This window comes from Malaya genurostris, chromosome 3 (genome assembly GCF_030247185.1).
Source record: "Malaya genurostris strain Urasoe2022 chromosome 3, Malgen_1.1, whole genome shotgun sequence".
NCBI classification, from domain to species: Eukaryota; Metazoa; Arthropoda; class Insecta; order Diptera; family Culicidae; genus Malaya; species Malaya genurostris.
In genome coordinates, this window is record NC_080572.1 from 174,000,444 (window position 1) to 174,022,680 (window position 22,237).

General features: G+C 37.9%; 1 protein-coding gene across 1 annotated transcript in view; it reads right to left on the reverse strand.

The window, feature by feature from the left end:
* Nucleotides 1–2,020: 2,020 nt before the first annotated feature.
* The window catches only part of LOC131439413 (uncharacterized), a 52,831-nt gene continuing 32,614 nt past the window's right edge, over nucleotides 2,021–22,237 (reverse strand). Inside the window, exons 2-6 of the mRNA XM_058610382.1 lie at nucleotides 19,852–20,208; nucleotides 19,665–19,750; nucleotides 19,276–19,603; nucleotides 3,380–3,669; nucleotides 2,021–3,323 (exon numbers count right to left, since the gene is read on the reverse strand). Coding sequence (XP_058466365.1) covers nucleotides 3,231–3,323; nucleotides 3,380–3,669; nucleotides 19,276–19,603; nucleotides 19,665–19,750; nucleotides 19,852–20,101 — 1,047 coding nt within the window. The 5' untranslated portion in view covers nucleotides 20,102–20,208 and the 3' untranslated portion in view covers nucleotides 2,021–3,230. The remainder of the gene's footprint in view (nucleotides 3,324–3,379; nucleotides 3,670–19,275; nucleotides 19,604–19,664; nucleotides 19,751–19,851; nucleotides 20,209–22,237) is intronic.

Consider the following 22,237-nt stretch of genomic DNA (forward strand, 5'->3'; position numbering starts at 1 on the left):
AACTTGAATTCCAAGTCTTGGTATAGGAACTGAATTCACTTCCAGCATCTAGTTCCAGAAATCATATTCACAATTTAGTTCCAACATGTAGGTTCTGAATTCTGGAAATGAATGCTGAAACTGAATTGATGAAATAAATTCTGAAACTAAATTCAGGAATTAAACTCTGGTTTTCAATTCAGTTTTTAAATCAAGGTTCGGTGTTCAGACCTAATATTTAGTTTCAGAATCCAGATCTAAAATTCATCCTGTTATTTTGTTCATGAATTCTGAAAAATCTTAAATCATATCTCTGGATTCTAGTCCCTGAATAAGGAACTAAATTTGAAACCATTTTCAAAATCCAGAAATAGGATTCAGTTCTAGAGTCATAGTTTTAAATTCTGAACCTGTAATGTGGAAATAAATTTTTAAATCGAAGTATGAAACTAAATTTGGAACTAAAAAATAACTTCAAAATTTAGGTGGACCAGAATCTAGTTTCTGAGATTAGTTCTTGAATTTAACTAAAAATTCAGTTCTCTGCTACTGCTGGTTTACTGCAAGCCACGACGTCCGAATGCGAAGAATAGCTACATTGATTTCACCTGAGCATTTGAGGTTTTTACCACCTCATTACAGGGTCCGGCACTCGAAGTGTAACCAACTTCAGACCGCTCGCGCAGCTGACGCACGGGCATCAGCTCTCTAGAAATTTGCTAAATGACAGTTCGGAGTTGTATTGTTTACAAGCGCAAGAAAGCATTTTGCCGAAAGTGAACGCGAAAAAAAAATCTTGACTTGAGAGAGCGAAGGAGTTGCTTCGTTTGGCCGAAAGCGGTCAATTTCCGAAGATTGTATTTTCTGACGAGAAAATTTTTCCAATTGAGCAATTCGTAAACTCTCAAAACGATAGGGTTTACTTGACCGACCGTTCATACGAGAATTTGAGTCATCGATTGGCCACCAGGAGGCAGCACCCGCAACAGATAATGGTTTGGGCCGCTGTAACCGCAGATGGGCGCTCTCCAATCGTTTTCATCGAGCCTGGCGTCAAGGTAAATGCGACATATTATCGGGAAAGTATTCTGGAGGTTGCTTTGAAGCCGTGGGCAGACAAACATTTCGGTGGCAGACCATGGACGTTTCAGCAGGACTCGGCACCGTCTCACAAAGCTCGAGTGAACCAAGAATGGCTGAAAAACAACGTTCCGAACTTCATCACGTCCACACAATGGCTTTCGAATTCACCAGATGCGAATCCAATGGATTAGGCCATTTTGATTTTTGACCAGATGCGAATACAATGGATTGGGCCATTTTGGAGAGCAAAGTCCGAACTAAAAGATACACCAGTCTCGAGGCGCTGAAAAAAGTTATTGTCCGCGAGTGCGCCTAAATACCTGCAAGTCACATTCGGCAACTTGCGATTCGTTTTTTAACCGTCTCAAGGCCATAGTCAAGGCAAAAGGTGGTCATATCGAGCAAAAGTGAATTGATTCTGAATTTTGTATTATTTTTACACATTTTGTACTTTGAATTAAGTAAAAGTATTTTCCAAACTGAATTAATGGCCTTTTTAATTGGTTACACTTCGAGTGCCGGACCCTGTATTACTGATGTTGGTGGAAGAACCTCAGCACGATATCCAGTTCCGTCTAACGTACTTAAACAAATTGAACAATTCTCGGTCAAGATTTACCTATTACACTCGGCCAGTAGAACATCGGAACTGATATGTGCCTGACTACCTCAAAACCGTCGTCCTGGTGCGAAAATGGCAAGCGTGATAAGTTTTCCTCGTTGTTTCCAAAAGTTTGAGAAAACATAGATTTTGAGTTATTTATGGTTATTTTACACTGTTGAAAATTTAATCACAAGTTCCTGATTATATTTCTGATAACATTGAAGAAAAAATCATGTTGTTGCGTAAATTATAACAAGAGATATTCACGATCAAAAACTTATCACTCTACTTGAGGGTAAATTTTGAAAAGGCGCCCCATAGTAAAGTGAGTCGTATTCACGACAAAAAAACCGGTTGTCAATTTGTATGGATACTTTATTGTTCTAAATCATTGAAACATAGTTTTGTTAATAAAATAGTGCACTTAAAGTTCGTTTTGAAAACTTATAGCTGATAGGAGAGGCTTAATAATATTTGGAATCCTGTTTAAGTGAAGGTATACATTCCTCAAAGAAAAACTAAACAATTCTAAACACGAGTTCTGTTGAATTGCTAATTCCTATCGTTGGTTTCAACAACTGAGCAAACCAGACATTTGGTGTAAATTACTTATTTTGTGTTTAAAACTTAACGGAGTTTACTAAGACTTATATAATTCTTGAATTTCCCGATAAATGATTAAATTTGTGTCAAAGGAAAATAATTTTTGGTTTTATAAAACTGTATACAAAACTTTTGGATGGCAATGAAATACAATTCTGCAGTAGTACAGGCGCGCTTTGAACCTGCTTCCATTGTACATATATTACATTTACGAGGACATATGCATCGTTAATACAGTTGTATAGTACATACAAATTAGGATATCAGTTTTGTTGATCCAGTGACTGCTATCGAATTGTAAATAAATTTTATTTATTGATGTTCATAACGTAAATGAGACTAATTATTTTAAAATTCATTCCAAGCTATCTCTTATTAGGACTGATCAACTTAACTTAAATCAATATAGAAAAAGAATTTTTATTTTCATAGAGTATAGGTTGGGTTTTTTTGTATGACACAATGTTACAGTTCTATACACCTATATTTTTATATTACCGGTCATTTTGTCAAGGCCATACATAAATTGAGAACATTAGTTCCATCAACTTTTCTCTTAAATCCTTGGCATATTTATATTTTCAAACTAGTAGCTGCAACACCAATTTTCACTTATGTTATCGTTCAATACATCGATTGGAGTGGATATTCATAGCTATTCGTAATTCAACAGTATGTTAACTAGTAGTTGCTCATAATGTGATTCTACTATAGCTATACAGTCGACGCTGAAATTTTAAATTTTTGTTATTTCTTCGCTTTGGAAATCTAGTTCTTTTGTTGGTGAGATAAAAATGCTTCAAAAGGCTTTATTTATTTAAATGTATTATGTTTTAACAGTTATGCTGTAAGATTTGTGCATTTGTCTTGTTTCTTATATTCGTGACCTAGTGATTGATGACTAGTTTTAATTTTAGGATCTTTAGGCTTCCGTTGGATGAAAGATCGATGGTTTAACGGCTTAGAGAATAGTGCAAGCCGTACCATGCATAACTTCACTAATGAACATAGGCGTACCTGCACCCAACCCACCGTCAGTTTTTTCATTTTCGTTCTGAAATTGATTGGAATCGTTTACAATAATATCAAAATGCGAATCACATTACTAACCTGGTCATACTCGCAGTCAAAATAGCGACTCTGGCAGTCCAAACATCGACATTGGTCAGACATTTTACAAGTGATGCCACACTCTTTGGCGACTGCTTTGTACAACTGTTTGCTAGATTTGTACAGTATTTCGGGACCTTTGATTTCCGGTTGAGTCGGTATCGATGCGGCAGATGTTCCCTCATAAGCATGTGCATCGTACGAATGACACTCATCCGAGTAAGAATCGTCGTCATGGTTGTCCGCTGAAAGGCAAGTTTCCTCGATGTGCATATCCTCCATCTCCTCAACTGTATAAAATATCAATTTAATCAATGATATCCATAGTCATTTACATGGCATTAACATTATCTAGCTGAATTTCGTTTAACTAAATCATGTTCTTGAAAATCTTTGCAGTAAATACTCTCCATCGAAAAAAAATCATGTTCGAGAAATCTCAGGTGCCCAGGAATCAAATTACCTTGAAGGTGAAATTTAGAGGAATGAAATTTGATCTCCTGGATTAAAACCTAGTTTAATCTACCTTGATGTGTAAAGATGCTTTCCTTATATTATTCATTTTCTCCTATATATTTCAGCAGAAATTCTCTAGAATACTACAATTTAAAAAAGTTTAGTAAAGATTTTGGAAGATTTCTGCTGCATAGTACATTTGAATTTAAATTGGTGAAAATCTATTCAATCATATGATATGTGAGAAAGTGAAGTGAGAAAGGAACCAAAAACTGGACATTCAACCATAAACTAATATGATCTACATTTTTTTTACGACATTCAATCATAAACTAATATGATGCACAATTTTTTTTACGATTCTCTTTATGATATCGATTTGAATTTTGGAAAAAAATGTACCGACAGTCGAACATGGAAAAAAATCAGCAAATTTATTTATGGGACTATCAATGGTTTATTTGGTTACAGACTCTCTTGGTCTGCAAACTAGAGAAAATCACTAGTCAATATAAAACAGGTAGCTTATGAACAAAATATTCTTGAAATTGACATTTTTATACTAAGCATCAAACTTCTACTACCAGGGGTTTGATTCGAAAAAATTGAGTAACATTATTTTCACATTGAATCCAAATGAAATTCAGGAACTTTGTATGGGATCTATCATTTGAAGCTAAGTTTGTGGAAATCGATTTAGCTATCTCAGAGAAAAGTCAGTGACAATACTTGTCACACACACATACCCTCAAGGCCTCGGTTCAAAAGTCGGGTTTCACAGTGATTGTATAGCCTTTCTATATGAGAAAGACAACAACTAGACCATTTTTGATTTTTTTCACGCTGCTGTTTCGTATCGCGTTAGTGTGGGAAATACACGGAGGGTTTGGTGGCATTACGTGCGAGCAAAATTTGTTTGTGAAACACTGAAACGATTTTATGAAACGTTAGGTCTCGCGTTTTATTAACAACGAGTTGAATACAATACAATTGGTTATTGCAAAATAAACTTTTCACTTTCTAAGAAAATTGACCTTGGTGATGCTTATAATTTCCAACTCGGTTCAATGCATTGATGTTGCTGCGGTAATAAATCTTTAAATTAAAATATAAAATTCCTACAATTCATAATAGAACAGCTTTCGTTACACGAAAACATTCTGGTTTTTGATATTCAACACTTTGCAAATAACATGAATAAACATTTCTATTTTTAATTTTCACTTTCTCTGCAGTTTGAACCCATTTGAGACGGACTTCTGTAACAACATTATGTAACAGTGGAAGAATATTGTCAAGTTGCCATACATATCATATGAGAAAATTGAATAATAATAAATAATGTATCACACTTTGATGTTAGCCTTTAAATCGAGACTCGATTACTAAATACTATAAATAGTAAAAACAACACTAACATTGAGTGTGTAGTAGTACTCAAAACAGATTCTCGGTCTCGGCATATTGAAATACCGAACTACATCAGCAACACGACATTTTACTGATTCTTAGGTAGCCCATACGCTCTTTTCCGAAGTTCGTTAAAGTAATATTCTGATATGTTATGCAATCACTGTGAAAACCGACTTTTTAACCGAGGCCCAAACTTAGGTTTAAATAAAAGGTCCTGTGGTTCCATACGTAATTTTTGAGTTTCATCCAGATCCGACTTCCGGATCGGGAAATATAGGGTAAAGTGTGTTAAAAATTTTATACCATCACTGAAAATGGGGAAAAACCTTAAAAAGTTTTTTAAATCGATCTCAAATGTTTTTTTTACGTTTATTTCATAGGCAATATACATAAGTTTTTCTTCGCCGTGGCATCCACAATACATAGTAGTTTAAACCTAATACATTTCGAATATCATATTAGTATGTTGGTACTCATTAGTTAATCTAAACACTGTTTTTATCAAGCGAGTTGCTATTTTAAATTACATTAAATAAAATACATTTATTTTGTACATGATCTTATAACTATTTCAGGTTTGTTTGTATCAGTTCACCACTTATATTCAATATCCTATAGTTGTCTATTGGTTGAACTCATGGAAGAGAAAACAGTCTAACATAAAATAAAATTTAAATTGAAACTCCAATGGATTTAATGAAATGATAAAGAAGTTTCATGTATGGAAGGTCACGACAAGCAAGAATGTCGCGAACTGGGACATTGGATAGTCTACCTTGGGTACGCAAGGAATTTATTAGTTGAGATCTGACATCACGAAACTCCACGCATGTCCAAACAACATGGTCGATATCGCGGTAACCTTCGCCGCAAGCACAATGATTAGTCTCGGAAAGTCCAATTCGAAGAAGATGTGTATCTAACGTGTAGTGATTGGACATGAGTCTGGACATCACACGAATGAAATCTTTACTCGCATCCAGTCCCCTGAACCATGCCTTTGTCGATATTTTAGGAATAATTGAGTGCATCCACCGACCCAGATCATGTTTATCCCAAGAAGCTTGCCAGCTGGCAAGTGTTCTTTGGCGAGACGCGCTATAAAATTCGTTGAAAGCAATCGGTCTCTCATAAATCTCACCCTCAATAGTACCACCTTTGGCTAAAATATCGGTTCTTTCATTGCCTGGAATGGAGCAATGAGCCGGAACCCAAACTATTGTGATTTGATAATTATTATTCAATATGACGTTCAGGCACTGTTTTATTTTGCCCAAGAAAAAAGGTTCATTTTTGCAAGCAGCGTTTGAGCGAATAGCTTCAATTGCACTCAGACTATCTGTGAAAAGAAAATAATGGTTTGGAGATAATGTGACGATTACACTCAAACTATAATGAACTGCTGCTAACTCTGCTATATAAACAGATGCAGGTTCTTGAAGCTTAAATGAGACCGAAACATTATTGTTGAATATACCAAACCCAGTAGCCTCTTCAATTCGTGATCCGTCCGTGTAAAATATTTTCTCAGAGTCAATATGCCTGAACTTACTTGTAAATATTTTTGGGATTTCCATCGAGCGTAGGTGTTCCGGGATTCCACGCACTTCGCGCTGGATGGATGTGTCGAAAAATAATGTTGAGTCAGGGACATTTAGGAGGCTGACACGGATAGGAATATATCTTGAAGGGTTGATTTCCTGTGACATATGGTTAAAATATACTGTCATGAATCTTGTTTGAGATTGAAGCTCAACTAGCCTTTCGAAGTTATTAATAACCAGGGGATTCAGTACCTCACATCTTATTAGCAGTCGCGATGAAAGCTCCCAAAAACGATCTTTCAATGGAAGAACTCCCGCCAGAACTTCAAGACTCATTGTATGTGTCGAATGCATGCACCCTAAAGCAATTCGCAAACAACGATATTGAATTCGCTCTAATTTGATAATATGAGAGTTTGCAGCGGAACGAAAGCAAACGCATCCATATTCCATCACTGAAAATATCGTTGTCTGATACAATTTTATTAGATCTTCCGGATGAGCACCCCACCAAGATCATGTTATTGTTCGAAGAAAATTTACTCTTAGTTGGCATTTTTTTATCAGATACCTAATGTGTCCTCCCCACGTGCATTTGGAATCGAACCACACACCGAGGTATTTAAAAGTTAAAACCTGTTGGATCATTCTTCCCATCATATGGAGCTGAAGCTGCGCGGGATCATGCTTCCTTGAAAAGACGACTAACTCTGTTTTCTCCGCAGAGAATTCGATACCCAGATGAACAGCCCAAACGGACAAGTTATCTAAGGTATCTTGCAATGGTTTTTGCAGATCAATAGCTTTGAGTCCAGTAACTGAAACTACGCCATCATCTGCCAATTGTCTTAGTGTACATGGGGTTACTAGACAACTGTCAATGTCATTCACGTAAAAATTATAAAGGAGCGGACTGAGGCATGAGCCTTGCGGTAGACCCATGTAGCTAATTCTGAATGTTGCCATGTGAAAAATGCATGCGTTTCTCTGACAAAAGGTTGTGCAAATAATTATTTATAACCGGTGGAAGTCCATGTTGGTGGAGCTTGTCTGAAAGAACATCAATGGAAACTGAATCAAATGCTCCTTTAATGTCTAAAAATACAGATGCCATTTGTTGCTTTTGAGCGAGGGCAATTTGGATGTCAGACGAAAGTAATGCAAGGCAGTCATTCGTCCCTTTATTTCTACGGAAGCCAAACTGAGTATCAGACAACAATCCGTTCGTCTCGACCCAAGTGTCGAGACGTCGTAGAATAATTTTTTCGAACAATTTTCCAATGCAGGACAACATCGCAATGGGTCTATATGAGTTGTGATTGGAAGCTGGTTTCCCCGGCTTTTGAATGGCGATAACTTTCACTTGCCTCCAGTCAGGTGGAACAATATGATCTCAAATGTTTTCCAATTGATAGTTTTTATCAGAAGACGGTCAAACAAACCGATTTCGGTTATTCTTTTAAGAATCGAAGAAAATTATTTTGAAGAATACCACAGTATTATATATAATAGTATGATTGATATGAGAAAGGCATCATTACACCACTAGGTAGATTAAAACAGGTTTTTTTACTGAAGCTTGGCATAACATTATGCTGAATTTGTTAGCAAACAACAAATGTAACGACATCAGCAAATCCATTTGCCGAGATCTCGAACAGTGTGTTAGGTTTTACTGAAATTCGGTGAGACACTTGTATAATGTCTCTTGTCGGTTTCGCAAAGCACTATGTTTCCATTGTTCGTGGGGTTTTTATCGGTGGAAAACATATAGATTGGATGAAAGAAAAAAAATTTATACTTCGTGGAAAAGTAAGTGTAAAAAAACTCTCTCTTTTCATATATATTCACAAATGAATTTTTATTTCCAAGTAGAGACGTTGAGAAGCACTAGAAATAATTGTCTTTAGTCGTGATGTTTTCTTCAGGGGTTTGTTTTTCTTTTTTGTAAGCTGAATTGAAATTAGCATTAATAAAACGCCCGCTCTCCCCAACTTTAGCTTTTGTGATATTCATTTCATGCAACAATATCGAAAAATCCGTTGTATGTTCAATTACTGATGACGCGACAATTCATGATTCAATCCAAACTTACTGTTGACAAGTTCTACAATAATTGACAGTTAACAAATTTAGGATTACCGAGAACTCGGCTGTGCAAACCTCGGCATTTTTTTTTACAGGGATTCGGCAAAATATTTAGGTGTGTATATTGGCAGAGGCATATAGAATTTGAATTTACTTCTGTTCATATTTTTGTCAAGAAAGTGCAATAAAAATATTATTTTGACTTCTCAACTGTGTTTCCTTTTATCTTATAATTTTTTGCGTTTTTACTTGACGTGAAACACTTGATTGGGTCGATAGTACAGATCATAAGGTGTTGGTATTTCAAGCCATCTGTCATATGTTTGAATTCCGGATAGGAATAGTTCTTAACCATTAGGATCATGGTCACTAGTCATAAAATTCTACTGTACGCTGTACCAGGGCCGGTGAAAGAGGTGGGTACGGTGGGTAGTACTATTCACCCGAAAATTCCAAAGGTGGGTAATTACCCACCTGAAATTTCCGGTGTAAAACAATAGTAGTAATAGTATTATGTATATTGCGCATTTTATACTGCGAAAAAAAATATTTGCACACTCCGTTTCCCGCAGTACACACATACAAATAAGTCCAGTAAATGAACTATTGTTGCCACTTAAGCAGATTTATTCCTGAATTAACAGGTTTCTGTTTAACTCCGCAGAGGATTGTACTTATTATCAAATGTTAAATGTACATTTTTGAAATTTACATCCTTAGAGTATTTAATTTTCACTTTTACATTTTTTCCACTGTCACTGCAACAATTTGATTGCAAAAACTTTTTTAATTCTGCTTAAAAATAAAACATGGCATCCCTGATGTGCACGGCATATTGAATTTGTACTAATATTAGTGTGTAAGCAAAAGAATCCTGCCAAAATTTTTAGCGCTAGAGTCTAAAAATTCATAACATTGGCAATACCAAGAGAATATTTTTATTGTAACTCGGAATCAGTGCGGTAAAATGTCATTTTCAATCGAATAATATAAGATGAAAATGAAATTTATGGCCGCTGACCGTCAGCGTATCCCTACTAATTCATTTAACTTTTGCTGCCATTTTCAAGTGAAGCTCCCAGAATTCATCGTCAGTTGAATAGTGTTTACGGATCGTAATATGTGAACTGTTCCTCGTCTACGTGGCGAATTTTGTCGTCATCTACAAGATAATTCTACAGTCAAGAAAAAAAATCAAATGAATTCATTGTTACCAGTAACAACTCACTTCCGTTTTTAATAAGAAAATAAATGCTCACTGTTATAGTTTGTCTCACGCTTGTTTAACGAAGAATTAATGTCGTTTTATTTTCGATCGATTAGATATCGCGAACATTCGCAAACAAACATTGGTCCTTCTGATCCGGATACTAAAGAACCGTCATCATGGATGTACTGTTAAATAAAAGAAACATCACTTTCGAGAGGCTTCGAAGAGAACACGCTAGCGCGAAACAACTTTGTGAACAGGAACCACCCGGGTTTGAAATTCATGATCGGCTTCGGAAATTATCAGACCTGGAGGAACATTTCGAAAGGATCCAAACAGAAATCGAAGAAGCATCATTGCCAGACGATTTGTCATCGGCTTTGAATATTAGGACAGATTTCGAAAGGCTATTTTATGCAACAAAAAATTTGTACAATGCATTATTGACGACGGGAAGAGATGACGCAGCCAGTGACGTAACAATTGCTGATCCCGGTAATGATTTAAAACAAGCAATCCGTGTACTTCTTGAAACGCAAACAGCTTTGCTCACCAGACAAGCTGCAGCTTCAACGTCCATAGAGGAGTTAGCTGTCCAGCTCCGAGGAAACGCAACCGAACCAATGGATACTCAATTGCCGTCATATACTCTACCGATATTTAGAGGTGATAGGAAGCAATGGGCTTCATTCAAAGATTTGTTTTCCACCAGTGTCGACCGTAAAAATCTTACAAACGCGCTTAAACTGCAAATTTTAATTACACACTTGGAAGGTGAAGCGAAGAGCCTTGTAAGTAACTACGCTATTACTGATGCAAATTACAAGCAAGTTTGGGATACTCTAGTTGAAAACTACGACAAGCCTAAATTCGCCGTATCGTCACTTGTGCAAGAATTCTGCGATCAACCTTTGATCAAAACTCCAACCCTTGCTAACCTTCGAAGACTCGTATCTACATCAGACGAGGTAATACGCCAGTTACACGCAATGGGGGAACAATACGAAACACGAGACCCTTGGCTCATCCATCTATTACTCAAGAAACTTGACGATAGCCTGCGATCCCAGTGGGCTCAGCACATTGTAGACAATGATTATCCGACGTTCAACGAATTGTTGCGGTTCCTCAAGCGAAAATGTGATGCATTGGAGACTTGCGCTGCTTTTGGTACAAAGAGTATTGATTACATGAAGCGTGATATATGGAAAGACGAGCGGGTAAGTCAGATTCCAAAGAAGGAAGTTCGAAGCTTAACAGTGGTTCAAAATGTTCCATGCCCGATGTGTACTGAGGATCACACAATTTATCAGTGCAATAACTTCAAGGAAGCAAGTGTTCAAGAACGACGAGATTTAGTTCAAAAGGCAAAATTGTGCTTCAATTGTTTAAGATCGAATCATTTTGCAAAAACGTGTCAATCAAAGTCAGTGTGTCGAAATCCGGACTGTAAACAAAGGCACCACACACTACTGTGTCAAATGGAATCGAACGCAACATCCAATCAAAGTGAAAAGTCCCTGATGGAAATAAAAACAGAAGATAATAATATTCAGCAAATGCACTCATACTCAACCAGTCTTAAAACCAATAGTCCAAAGTATGTTGTAGGAACATTACCCACAGCTATTGTACGAATTAAAGGAAAGGATAAATACTACGAGATGCGCGCCATGATCGATTGCGGTTCGCAAGCTTCGTTAATTACAGAAAGTTGTGTTACACGTCTTGGATTACATCGAGCCAATGGCAACATTTTAATCACTGGCGTTACTAACTGTGCATCGGAAACCACAAGAGGTGTGGTGAACTTAGAAATCTCTTCGCGTTTCAACTTCAACCCTATTATCAACACAAGAGCTTACGTATTGAACAAGCTCACTCGTAATTTACCACAGCAGAAAATCGATACTACCAGTTTGAAGTGCTTGGAATCATTGCCGTTAGCTGATCCTGGATATGATACACCAAGTAAGATCGATCTTATTCTTGGCGTTAATGTGTTTCTTTCAATTCTAGACGAAGGAAAGGTTAAAGATGATTTCGGAATGCCAGTAGCGGTAAACTCACTGTTCGGCTGGTTGGTTGCCGGTCAAATCGGTAATTCGTTTACTATTCAATGCAGTACTGCTGTCATGAATCTTTACACCGACATCGATGTTGACCGCACTTTACGTCAGTTTTGGGAGATCGAAGAAATCGTGAAACCTAAGCATCTCACTGTGGAAGAAAAAAAGGCTGTCGAAATATTTCAATCAACACATCAACGTGATGATGCAGGAAGGTTTACAGTTCGCTTACCAATGAATGATTCTTCATTAACGCTTGGAGAGTCATTGCCAGCGGCAATTCAACGCTTGAAGGCAATGGAGAGAAGGTTTAGTTCGGATCCAAACTTCAAAAACCTATATAGTGAATTTATGACCGAATACCTGAGGCTCGGTCATATGGAACGTGTACCGACAGATGAAATCAATATCGCGCCAGACAAACGATACTATCTCCCCCATCATGCCGTTTTAAAGGAGGATAGCTCCACATCTAAACTACGCGTTGTTTTCGACGGCTCATGTAGGACCTCAACGTGTGTTTCCCTAAATGAGAAGCTGCTGGTCGGACCTAACGTAAACGAAGAACTTTTTGTCGTACTCACTCGGTTTCGGAGTTATGCCGTCGCATTCACCGCAGATGCAGAAAAAATGTATCGTCAAGTGAACGTACATAAAGACGATACTGATTTCCAGCGAATCGTATGGAGATTCGATCCAACTCAACCAATCGAGCATTATCGACTATTAACCGTCACCTACGGGACTTCCTGTGCTGCGTACCTTGCTATGGAATCATTACGACAAGCAGCTAAAGACAGTCAGAATGAATCGCCCATCGCGTCAGAGAGAATAAGGAAAAACTTCTATGTTGATGACCTTTTGTCAGGGGCTAATACACTCGAGGAGGCGATTAGGTTACAAAATGAAATCATTAAAATCACATCGGCTGCAGGTTTCAACCTCCGGAAATGGTCATCAAACATTTCACAACCGAATACAATTCCAGAACAGTCCATACCTCTTAAATTGTCACCAGAAACAGAATATGTTAAAGCACTGGGTATTCATTGGTCTCCATTGGACGATTCATTTAGTTACCGTTTAAAACTAAACATCCATAACCAAAATACCAAGCGTAAGTTGTTATCGGACTCAGCCCGATTATTTGATCCTCTAGGATGGATATCACCCGTCATCGTTCGAATCAAAATATTATTCCAATCACTATGGCTCACTGACTTGTCATGGGACGATCCTCTACCAGTAGCCATTGACGACGAATGGAATAGAATTAAATTTACCCTCCATCTGATTGAAGGCATACATATCCCACGGTGGATAGCAAACCATGATGGTCGAATTGAGCTACACGGTTTTGCTGATGCGTCGGAGGTTGCGTACGCAGCAGTTGTTTATGCTAGATCGATTGATAGCAACGGAATAGTAAACGTGTCACTAATAGCAAGCAAAACTAAGGTTGCCCCAATTCGGCAAGTATCATTGCCGAGATTAGAACTAAATGCAGCAGTTTTATTAACTGAGCTTTTAAAACGAATACTTGAGGCTTTCGATCATCTGGAGATTCGTGTTTATGCCTGGACTGATTCTATGATCGTACTCGAGTGGTTGTCATCCCATCCTAGGAAATGGAAAACATACATCGCCAACCGAACATCAATGATATTGGATATTCCTCGTAGCTCGTGGAATCACATACCATCTGCAGATAATCCGGCGGATTGTGCTTCGCGTGGCCTACTTCCCGCAGATCTAATTGATCATGTGCTGTGGTGGACCGGCCCAACAGTTTTGTACAACAAAAATGAAATGTGGAATCAAGAATCCGTTATTACAGCGTTCAATGTATGTAAACAAGATAGTACAGTCATTTGTTCATCAACAACCACCCTAAAGGTGTCGAACTTCAACGTAGAAAAGTACCTCCTGAATCGTTCTTCATTTTTGCTGTTCATAAAGCGAGTCCTGGCTTGGATAAATCGATTCAAGAATAATGCGTCAGCGAAGCTTACAGGATTGTCTGTATCAAATGGAAATTTGAAGTTGGTAGAAATTCAGGAAGCGGACACCCAGTTAATACGTTGTGCACAACATGACCAATTCAATGGTGACCTCGATCGTATACATAAAGGATTGGAACCCTTAGACAAGCAACTAAAATTAATTAACCCATTTTTAGATGGCAACGGCATAGCCCGAGTTCTGGGACGGTTGCAGAATTCGCAATTATCTTACGATAGGCGTCATCCAATAATTTTACCCAAGTCCCACCGATATACACATTTGTTGATTTCATATTTACATGTGCAAAATCTTCACGCAGGCCCTACATTGTTAATCGCATCCCTTAATCAACGATTTTGGATTTTGGGCTGTCACGCAGCAGTTACTACTGTAGTTAATAATTGCGTTAAATGTATTCGGTGGAAAGCTAAAACAGCTAAACAACTCATGGGAAGCTTGCCCTCGGTCCGAACGTGTGAAGGAAGAGCATTTCAACATGTTGGAATTGACTACGCCGGGCCACTTATTCTTCGTGCCAGCTCCTTGAGGTCGTCTAAAACTATTAAAGGTTATATTGCAGTTTTCATATGTTTAGCTTCTAAAGCTATCCATTTAGAGGCTGTTACGGAGCTCTCAACAAATGCATTTATTTGTGCCTTAAAGCGTTTTTGTGCTCGTCGTGGTGTGCCATGTCAAATATATTCTGACAACGGTACTAATTTTGTTGGTGCAGATCGGCAACTTCGTGAGAGTTTGAAATCTGAGAGTTTTGACGCTAGTGTTAGCCAGTATCTCAACAACTTAGGAATCAAATGGACATTTATCACACCCAATGCACCTCACATGGGAGGGCTGTGGGAAGCAGCTATAAAAAGTATGAAGAAACATCTTCGAGTCGTCCTTGGAAATGAGATACTCACGTACGAAGCTTTATCAACTATTCTGGCTCAAATCGAAGCATGCCTCAATTCACGTCCGCTTTGCGCCCTATCAACATCGGTTGATGCTTGTGAAGCATTAACTCCTGGGCATTTCACCATTGGTCAGGCCCTGAATCTAATACCTGAACCTTCCGTATTGAATATAACTGAAAATCGTCTTGATCGTTATCAAAGGCTTTGTCGATATGTCGAAGAATTTTGGGATCGATGGAAAGGCGAGTTTCTAGCGACACTTCAACCAAGAAGTAAATGGAGAGGTGTGCAAGCAAACTTGAAGATTGGTGATTTGGTTATAGTTAAAAATGACAACACTCCTCCAGCGTATTGGGAGCTCGCCAGAGTTATAGCAGTCCATCCCGATCGAAATGGCATCGTTCGCAATGTCACTCTCAGCAAAGGCCAAACGGAGTACCAGCGACCCATACACAAGCTAGTGGTTTTGCCAAGAAATTGAGGCTAGCGCCTCAAGGTCGGGAGCGTGTTTACGGATCGTAATATGTGAACTGTTCCTCGTCTACGTGGCGAATTTTGTCGTCATCTACAAGATAATTCTACAGTCAAGAAAAAAAATCAAATGAATTCATTGTTACCAGTAACAACTCACTTCCGTTTTTAATAAGAAAATAAATGCTCACTGTTATAGTTTGTCTCACGCTTGTTTAACGAAGAATTAATGTCGTTTTATTTTCGATCGATTAGATATCGCGAACATTCGCAAACAAACAAATAGTCATTTGAAGTTTTGCTTGCTCAGTTTCAAGTGCCAAGTAGTATAGCTAATTCAGTGTCTTCGCTCTTGGTAGTAAGCAGATTCGAACGAATAGAATTATAAATGGAGTGAAGTATTAAAAATGAAAACTGAAGGAGGAAACAATTAATTTATGTGTATTCTGTGATTGACATTTCAGCTATCTGATTAGTCTTTCAGCTATTATCTTGAACCAATTCGAATGTTTACATGAACCTCATTTGAAGGCTGCTCTCACACTATTGAAAGAGATATTTTGTTACTTCAAGAGATCAACTGACGGTGGTTAAACTGAGCCTCGATTGAAGAGAAACGAGTGATGAACTGAATGCTGCCCGTTCGAGCCGTCAGCAAACATTGTGTGTGTCAGAGAGTGAAGTTTACTGCAGTGGAGAGATCGTCAACGTGTTCCACATTCAGTTTCAATTGAATTGAATGAAGTTTTACTGCACTGCTCGGAATAATAAATAAAATCAAAATTAGAGAATGCTAGCACTCAAGGTAGAATAAGAATGTCATTTCGCCGAAAGTCGGTTCGCCGAATAGGTCATTTCGCCGAAAGTCGGTTCGCCGAAAGGGTCATTTCGCCGAAATGGTAATTTTGAATACATCATATTATTATTATTTTTGTGTTAATATGCCTCCTGTATAACTGACGTGGCACAACCATATAACCGAAGCCAATATGGCTCGACATAACCGAAGCCAATATGGCGACGCCGGCTGAGTTGACCGCTGATCCGCCGTCGGAAGCGGCGGCCTCTTGCAAACAAACCTGTAACCGCCTCGTTTGCCCGGTCTACTCAAAGCTTTAGTTAGGTCCGAACGAGCGGTAGCGGAAAATACCACATACACCTATGCAATTACGTTGATGGTTAGTAACTTATAGCCAATAAGTTTCCTTGGAAACTCTGTTCTTAGGTTCATGAATACATCTTTATTCAAGAAGTACAATTGTAGGTCAACAAAAATTTAAATTTATTTTAAATCAATTCCAATTATAATATTAAGACAATTGCAGGAATCAGCGAAATTACCCTTTCGGCGAAATGTCATTTCGACGAAACGGCTTTCGGCGCGATGATTCTGATCCAGATACACAACAGTAAAGTGAGACGTGACAAGATTCATTTGAGTAAGCAGAAGTCTTATATGTCGTTTTCGCTTGAGAAAACTGAAACTGACCCAGGGTAGTTTCATCAAACAAACGCTTTTAACAAAACTGTGTTGGTGCACTTAGCAACGGGGATCTGAGCAAACCTGATATAAAAACCGGGTTCGAAGCTGACTCGATTTTCAGTTCAACAATGTTGAAACTAGGTTCGAAACTAGCTTCAAACAAACGATTTGACAACAGTTAGGGTGGAAACTGGGTTGGGTTTGGCTTCAAGCGAAAACAACATTAGTAACTTAGCATTCACCTTCTAGTAGAGGACCCGAGCATTACTATCTCATCAATGCTAGTAAAGCCGTACTCAATCATTTTCAACTGATTTTCGATATCGTTACACATACTGTTTGGAAATGCATTGATATATATTTTATATAATTGGTGATCGGAACATCAATTAGTAACTAATCATTTTCGTAGAGAAGGTTTCTAACCCATCGTCCAGGAACTAACTAGAAAAACAACATTGCATGTGCAAAGATTTTTTTTATTCATCAACATAATCACCTTTAAATGCACCTTTGTTGATACCTTACTTATAGGATGAATTGGCTATGACCTCAAAATAGGCTTCAGTAGCGACGATGACTCTCTCACTCGAGTTATTTTTTTCTCTCGAGTATCTTTTTGGGATCAGCAAAGGACGAGTAGTCACTGGGGGCAAGCTAATTTAGAATATGCTTGGTTAGGAAACAGATAGAAGCCCAATTCGTTCAATTGTTTTCATTGACTTGTGACACGGTGAATTGTCTTGGTTGTTTTCTTCTTCATATGAGACTGTTTGTTCAATTTTGCTCTTCAAACGCAGCAATAACTCAATTTCTTAAATAGTCAATGTTAATTATACTCGACCATCTACTGAGGCCATGACTGTTCCAACTACCTGTTTCAGATGACTTTCTCCGCTTGAATGCAGATATGATCCCGGAGAAAAATGTTGAATCTATGTTTCGTCCATTGTTTCATCCCAGCGCAATAATTCCTTTTTATTTCGACTAAACAGTGCCGAACAGCTCTCTGGATCGTTGATGCGTTGTTACTTTTGTACTATTGGGAGTGAACATTTGGAAAAGACCATTTCCATGCTCAGATTTTCGCGTAAGATCGTAAAAGTATATTCAGTTGATGAGCTAACTATCACGAGCGGATTGTGCGTTTATACAACACGATTGTCAAAACTTGCCTATTTTTTCCGGATGCAAGAATACAAGAAATTTTTGTTTTTAATGGATCTAAATGTGAGTAACACTTCCTAACCCCTATTTAAGAAGCAATGTTTTATCTATACAAGAAATTCGTTGTTTCCATTTTTTCGTAAATCAATAAGTAACGTCACTTATATGTCGGTAGGTATAGTGTTTGTGATACGATTGACGTGAAAATTTAATACATGTCATCTAAAGGTTGGTATTTTCGAAAAATAATGTTTGTTTGACATCACAAACGTCATCCTTGGGACAGTTCCGGGACTTTTTGAACAGTGTGTTACGTATATCAATGTATAGGACGCTGGTCTTATAAGCCAGTTGTCGTATGTTCGAGTCCCGATATGGAAAGATTCATAGTGTCAGTAGAATCGTATCACCAGCCCTGGCTTCAGTCGGGTGCGAAGTCTGTTGAAAAAGAACGCCAAATTCCCCAAAAGGAATTACATACCATGACATTGCTTTTCGAGCATGGAGAACTGCACCTTCCATCAGTGATTTTAAAACTAATTAGTAATTTTATACCATATTCGACCTTTAAACGCGCAATTTTGTTTCAAGACAAAATACCGAAAATGCTTCAGATTTTGAATTTACGCGTCTCATGCAAAGTTATGCCGAAATAAAATTTTATTTACAAATCTATTATTCTCGTTTAAGGGATAAGTATCATTTCTACTTACACATTAATACTACGAAATAGTGGGTCGTTCCCCCCGTACGAAAAATTACTCATCTGGGGTTAACATGTTTCATCGGCCTTGCGCTGTACACATAATTGACTAAGACAACGCAGAAACAGAAGGTAAAGTTTGACATTGAAATGTAGTACGGAGGCTTTGCTTTGGATTAATTTGATATATTCTGAAAGGACTACGAGTATATTGTGTTGTACAGTCAGAACCGTCGAGAGGGGAGGGGGAAAGGGAAAGCCCGAATTTTCTCTCGGCGGTCTTGCGTACAGTACAATTGTAATGGTAACTAGAACCCGCACACAAATTTTACTATTGTCATATAGAAAGGCTATACACCTCTTTCAAGACTTACCTAATTGACCCATCTGTTCCTGATTGGATGTACTGAACAGTGGATCACAGGAACCAGTACACATGAGAAGGTTCTCCTGCGAAGGTGATGTTGCCGAACTGCATGAATACAGTGATGAATCGACACTTTCCTGTTTTTTTGTTGCGGTCGTTGTTGTCTGGTGATGGTGATGCTGCTGCTGCTGTTGGTCGGAACTTTGTTGTTGTTGTTCCGACCCTGTTGAGATGACACTCAGTTGTTGACTACTTCCAAACATTTCGTAACTGGATAGGGATAGATTCAGTGTCGATGTTTTGTTGTTTTCTTTATCTAAAGCAGCAAGTCGATTCTAAAAACATAAATTTTGCATAATTGATTGATGAAAATTGTATACCTTGACCTCAACTCACTTCCTCTAGGACATGTTCATAGGATGGTGGAGGACTCAGTGGTATCGTGTTGTTTTCAGTATGAGTCAGTGAAGGATTGACGTATCCTAGAAGTATTAAGATTATGTCATTCATTATACGGCATTTGTTCTGCACAATAATGTGGGTAACCCTTCCAGAATCCTTAGAGTTATTCCGATGAAATTACCTATATGTTCATCGGACGAGTTCCGGTCCCGAATCAGGGCCCGTTGATCGTTGTTCATCGATACTAAGCTATCATTATTCTGCTCGGAATCTAAGGTGGTGCTGCTACCATAACTAGTACCCAAGGTGTTACTATTCATATAGTTTGAAGTGATCTGATTGGCCTGACTGTCTACTACGACATCCTGCTCCTGTGAGGTGCTACGAGAAGAACCACTACCCATGCGGAACTTGAGTTTAAAAGGGGCCATTTTTCCGTGAGTGGAAATTAGTTTGGCCCGAAACCAACGGGTAGGGTGACTAAGTTTTGATTTTAGAGTAATTGTTTAGCTTAGTTTTAGTATTATACGCTTAGGGACTGAAATTAGATAAAGAGTTAGAGAAAGAAACAAGTGAAAGAAACTATTCGAAGTAAACGAATTAATGAGAACTCGTGAGTTAGATTTGTTGTTCAAACCGAATGTGACCGAATATATTGAAAAATTTAAAGAAATTGAAAAAAAACTATGTAAGATAGAATCAGTACTAATCAAAAAGCGAAAGTAGACATGCAAGACAAAGGGGAGATATAGAGATTGAAGCTACTTGCTGGTGGTAAACTTATTTGTTTTTATTAACTCTTTTATGAAGTGTGCCGTAGCACTTTATTCCGTGCAATGATGCGTGAAAATGATAAAGAGGATTGTTTTATGTTGGTATCTGAGGGGTATATTAGGAACATGATATTATTTTCGATTTATTGGGGAAAATTTGTAACAAGTTGAAAGTGTCGGTGGTAACGATGTACCGAGCTAAATACGAACCGGACTGTCGACTTATCTGAAGATGACGACAGCAAATCGTGACGATAAGCAAAACGAGTCGCCCAGAGTACGATCGAGGAACGCTAGGTGGCAGAGATTGGCAAACGTATTATGTTATTGAAGTTTTCAAAAAAAAATTTCGTAATCTGTTCTTGTGACTTGATGACTCCGGAAAAAATGTCGGATTCATTCCTTTAAGTAAACAATTGAATCATTATGCATATGGAATGGTATGCCGGAAACAACTTCCAGATGGTGCCCAAGGACATTTTTACTCTTAGATACCAGAGCTGGCATGGCTATTTGCATTCGTTGAAAATAAAGCTAGAGTGAATAGTTTAATTAGAATCTTCATTCTGTAGATATTAGGTTTAAAAAAAAATTAAGATTTAATTTTTTCAAATAATAGGTTTTGACAGGCACTTTTGTTCTATAATTTTGTTTATCTCTTTATGTAAATAATGTTTAGAATACTACAGTACGATAGAGCAACTATAAATAACACAGAATAAATCGTACTATAACTATACACTTTTGTTTCTGTAACTGCATAGTGTAATTCCAAATACTACACGTTAAACTAGCTGGGAACACTTTTTTATATTCGGATTCGAAAAGCACCTTTTGGGCAGTTTATAATTTTATCTATATTTTACTAAGTAACTAAGTATCATATAAAGGGTGATTTTTTAAGAGCTTGAGAACTTTTTTAAACAATAAAACGCATAAAATTTGCAAAATCTCATCGGTTCTTTATTTTAAACGTTAGATTGGTACATGACATTTACTTTTTGAAGATAATTTCATTTAAATGTTGACCGCGGCTGCGTCTTAGGTGGTCCATTCGGAAAATCCGCTTTTTTATCGACAAATTTTGTTCAGCGATGAGGCTCATTTCTGGTTGAATGGCTACGTAAATAAGCAAAATTGCCGCATTTGGAGTGAAGAGCAACCAGAAGCCGTTCAAGAACTGCCCATGCATCCCGAAAAATGCACTGTTTGGTGTGGTTTGTACGCTGGTGGAATCATTGGACCGTATTTTTTCAAAGATGCTGTTGGACGCAACGTTACAGTGAATGGCGATCGCTATCGTTCGATGCTAACAAACTTTTTGTTGCCAAAAATGGAAGAACTGAACTTGGTTGACATGTGGTTTCAACAAGATGGCGCTACATGCCACACAGCTCGCGATTCTATGGCCATTTTGAGGGAAAACTTCGGAGAACAATTCATCTCAAGAAATGGACCGGTAAGTTGGCCACCAAGATCATGCGATTTGACGCCTTTAGACTATTTTTTGTGGGGCTACGTCAAGTCTAAAGTCTACAGAAATAAGCCAGTAACTATTCCAGCTTTGGAAGACAACATTTCCGAAGAAATTCGGGCTATTCCGGCCGAAATGCTCGAAAAAGTTGCCCAAAATTGGACTTTCCGAATGGACCACCTAAGACGCAGCCGCGGTCAACATTTAAATGAAATTATCTTCAAAAAGTAAATGTCATGTACCAATCTAACGTTTAAAATAAAGAACCGATGAGATTTTGCAAATTTTATGCGTTTTATTGTTTAAAAAAGTTCTCAAGC